General features: G+C 46.4%; 1 protein-coding gene across 1 annotated transcript; it reads left to right on the top strand.

Annotated features, from left to right (window-relative positions):
* Positions 1 to 628: 628 nt before the first annotated feature.
* Positions 629 to 1,528, top strand: LOC135199041 (keratin, type I cytoskeletal 9-like). The gene has a single exon (XM_064226957.1). The coding sequence runs from the start codon at positions 629 to 631 to the stop codon at positions 1,526 to 1,528; it is 900 nt and encodes a 299-aa protein (XP_064083027.1).
* The last annotated feature ends 1,291 nt before the right edge of the window (positions 1,529 to 2,819 follow it).

The raw sequence follows: 2,819 nt of genomic DNA, 5'->3' as shown, positions 1-2,819 counted from the left end.
AAATGAAGAGGGAAAAGAAAAGGGTTGAATTGGGGGTTTTGGGGTTTCGACTGATGGTGGAGATGGAGTCTCAAATGAAGGAAGGAAAAGAGGGGTTGTATTTGGGGTTTGGGTTTCGACTGGTGGTGGAGATGGAGTTTCTCTAATGAGGGAGAAAAAGTTTGGTTATGCGGGTGGGAATTTTGGTTTGGGTGGTTTCGACTGATGGTGGAGATGGAGTCTCAATGAAGGAAGGAAAGAGGGGTTGAATTTGGGGTTTGGGTTTCGACTGATGGTGGAGATGGAGTCTCAAATGAAGGAAGGAAAAGAGGGGTTGAATTTGGGGTTTGGGTTTCGACTGATGGTGGAGATGGAGTCTCAAATGAAGGAAGGGAAAAGAGGGGTTGAATTTGGGGTTTGGGTTTCGACTGATGGTGGAGATGGAGTCTCAAATGAAGGAGGGAAAAGAGGGGTTGTATTTGGGGTTTGGGTTTCGACTGGTGGTGGAGATGTGTCAGTTTAAGCAGGGAAAATAGGGGTTTTTATTTGGGGTTTGGGTTTGGGTTTCGACTGGTGGTGAGAGGAGTCTCAGTTTAAGCAGGGAAAATAGGGGTTTTATTTGGGGTTTGGGTTTCGACTGGTGGTGGAGATGGAGTCTCAAATGAAGGAGGGAATAGAGGGGTTTTATTTGGGGTTTGGGTTTCGACTGGTGGTGGAGATGGAGTCTCTAATGAAGAAGGGAATAGAGGGGTTTTATTTGGGGTTTGGGTTTCTACTGGTGGTGGAGATGGAGTCTAATGAAGGAGGGAATAGAGGGGTTTTATTTGGGGTTTGGGTTTCTACTGGTGGTGGAGATGGAGTCTCTAATGAAGGAGGGAATAGAGGGGTTTTATTTGGGGTTTGGGTTTCTACTGGTGGTGGAGATGGAGTCTCTAATGAAGGAGGGAATAGAGGGGTTTTATTTGGGGTTTGGGTTTCTACTGGTGGTGGAGATGGAGTCCCAAATGAAGGAGGGAAAAGAGAAGTTGTATTTGGGGTTTGGGTTTCTACTGGTGGTGGAGATGGAGTCTCAAATGAAGGAGGGAAAAGAGGGGTTTTATTTGGGGTTTGGGTTTCTACTGGTGGTGGAGATGAAGTCTCAAATGAAGGAGGGAAAAGAGGGGTTTTATTTGGGGTTTGGGTTTCTACTGGTGGTGGAGATGGAGTCTCTAATGAAGGAGGGAATAGAGGGGTTTTATTTGGGGTTTGGGTTTCTACTGGTGGTGGAGATGGAGTCCCCAATGAAGGGGGGAAAAGAGAAGTTGTATTTGGGGTTTGGGTTTCTACTGGTGGTGGAGATGGAGTCTCAAATGAAGGAGGGAAAAGAGGGGTTTTATTTGGGGTTTGGGTTTCTACTGGTGGTGGAGATGGAGTCTCAAATGAAGGAGGGAAAAGAGGGGTTTTATTTGGGGTTTGGGTTTCTACTGGTGGTAGAGATGAAGTCTCAAATGAAGGAGGGAATAGAGGGTTTTGGGGTTTATTTGGGGTTTGGGTTTTCTACTGGTGGTAGAGATGAAGTCTCAAATGAAGTGAGAAAAGAGAAGTTGTATTTGGGGTTTGGGTTTCTACTGGTGGTGGAGATGGAGTCTCAAATGAAGGAGGGAAAAGAGGGGTTTTATTTGGGGTTTGGGTTTCTACTGGTGGTAGAGATGAAGTCTCAAATGAAGGAGGGAATAGAGGGGTTTTATTTGGGGTTTGGGTTTCTACTGGTGGTGGAGATGGCGTCTCAAATAAAGGAGGAAATAGAGGGGTTTTATTTGGGGTTTGGGTTTCTACTGGTGGTGGAGATGGTGTCTCAAATGAAGGAGGGAATAGAGGGGTTTTATTTGGGGTTTGGGTTTCGACTGATGGTGGAGATGGAGTCTCAAATGAAGGAGGGAAAAGAGGGGTTGTATTTGGGGTTTTGGGTTTCGACTGATGGTGGGGTTTTGGGTTTCGACTGGTGGTGGAGATGGAGTCTCAAATGAAGGAGGGAAAAGAGGGGTTGTATTTGGGGTTTTGGGTTTCGACTGATGGTGGAGATGGAGTCTCGAATGAAGGAGGAAGAGAGAGGTTTGGGGTTTGGGTTTGGGGTTTTGTTTCGACTGGTGTGGAGATGGAGTCTCAAATGAAGGAGGAATAAAGGGGTTTTATTTGGGGTTTTGGGTTTCGACTGGTGGTGGAGATGGAGTCTCAAATGAAGGAGGGAATAAAGGGTTTTGTTTTTTGGGGTTTGGGTTTCGACTGGTGGTGGAGATGGAGTCTCAAATGAAGGAGGGAAAAGAGGGGTTGTATTTGGGGTTTGGGTTTCGACTGGTGGTGGAGATGGAGTCTCAAATGAAGGAGGGAAAAGAGGGGTTGAATTTGGGGTTTGGGTTTCGACTGATGGTGGAGATGGAGTCTCAAATGAAGGAAGGAAAAGCAGGGGTTGTATTTGGGGTTTGGGTTCTCAAGACTGGTGGTGGAGATGGAGTCTCAATGAAGGAAGGAAAAGAGGGGTTGAATTTGGGGTTTGGGTTTCGACTGATGGTGGAGATGGAGTCTCAAATGAAGGAAGGAAAAGAGGGGTTGAATTTGGGGTTTGGGTTCGACTGATGGTGGAGATGGAGGTCCTCAAATGAAGGAGGAAAAAGAGGGGTTGAATTTGGGGTTTGGGTTTCAAGATGGTGGGATGGGTCTCAAATTGAACGTGGTGGAAAAGAGGGGTAATTTGGTTTGTTTGGTTTCGACAGTGGTAGATGGAGTCTCAAATGAAGGAAGGAACAAGAGGGGTTGTATTTGGGGTTTGGGTTTCGTCTGATGGTGGAGATGGAGTCTCAGTT

The sequence above is a fragment of the Macrobrachium nipponense genome, chromosome 25, assembly GCF_015104395.2.
Source record: "Macrobrachium nipponense isolate FS-2020 chromosome 25, ASM1510439v2, whole genome shotgun sequence".
NCBI classification, from domain to species: Eukaryota; Metazoa; Arthropoda; class Malacostraca; order Decapoda; family Palaemonidae; genus Macrobrachium; species Macrobrachium nipponense.
This window is presented reverse-complemented; position numbering and strand designations above follow the sequence as displayed.

Bases quoted from the DNA above. Each gene is read 5' to 3' on its own strand.
- LOC135199041 (XM_064226957.1), top strand. From the start codon at position 629: ATGGAGTCTCAAATGAAGGAGGGAATAGAGGGGTTTTATTTGGGGTTT.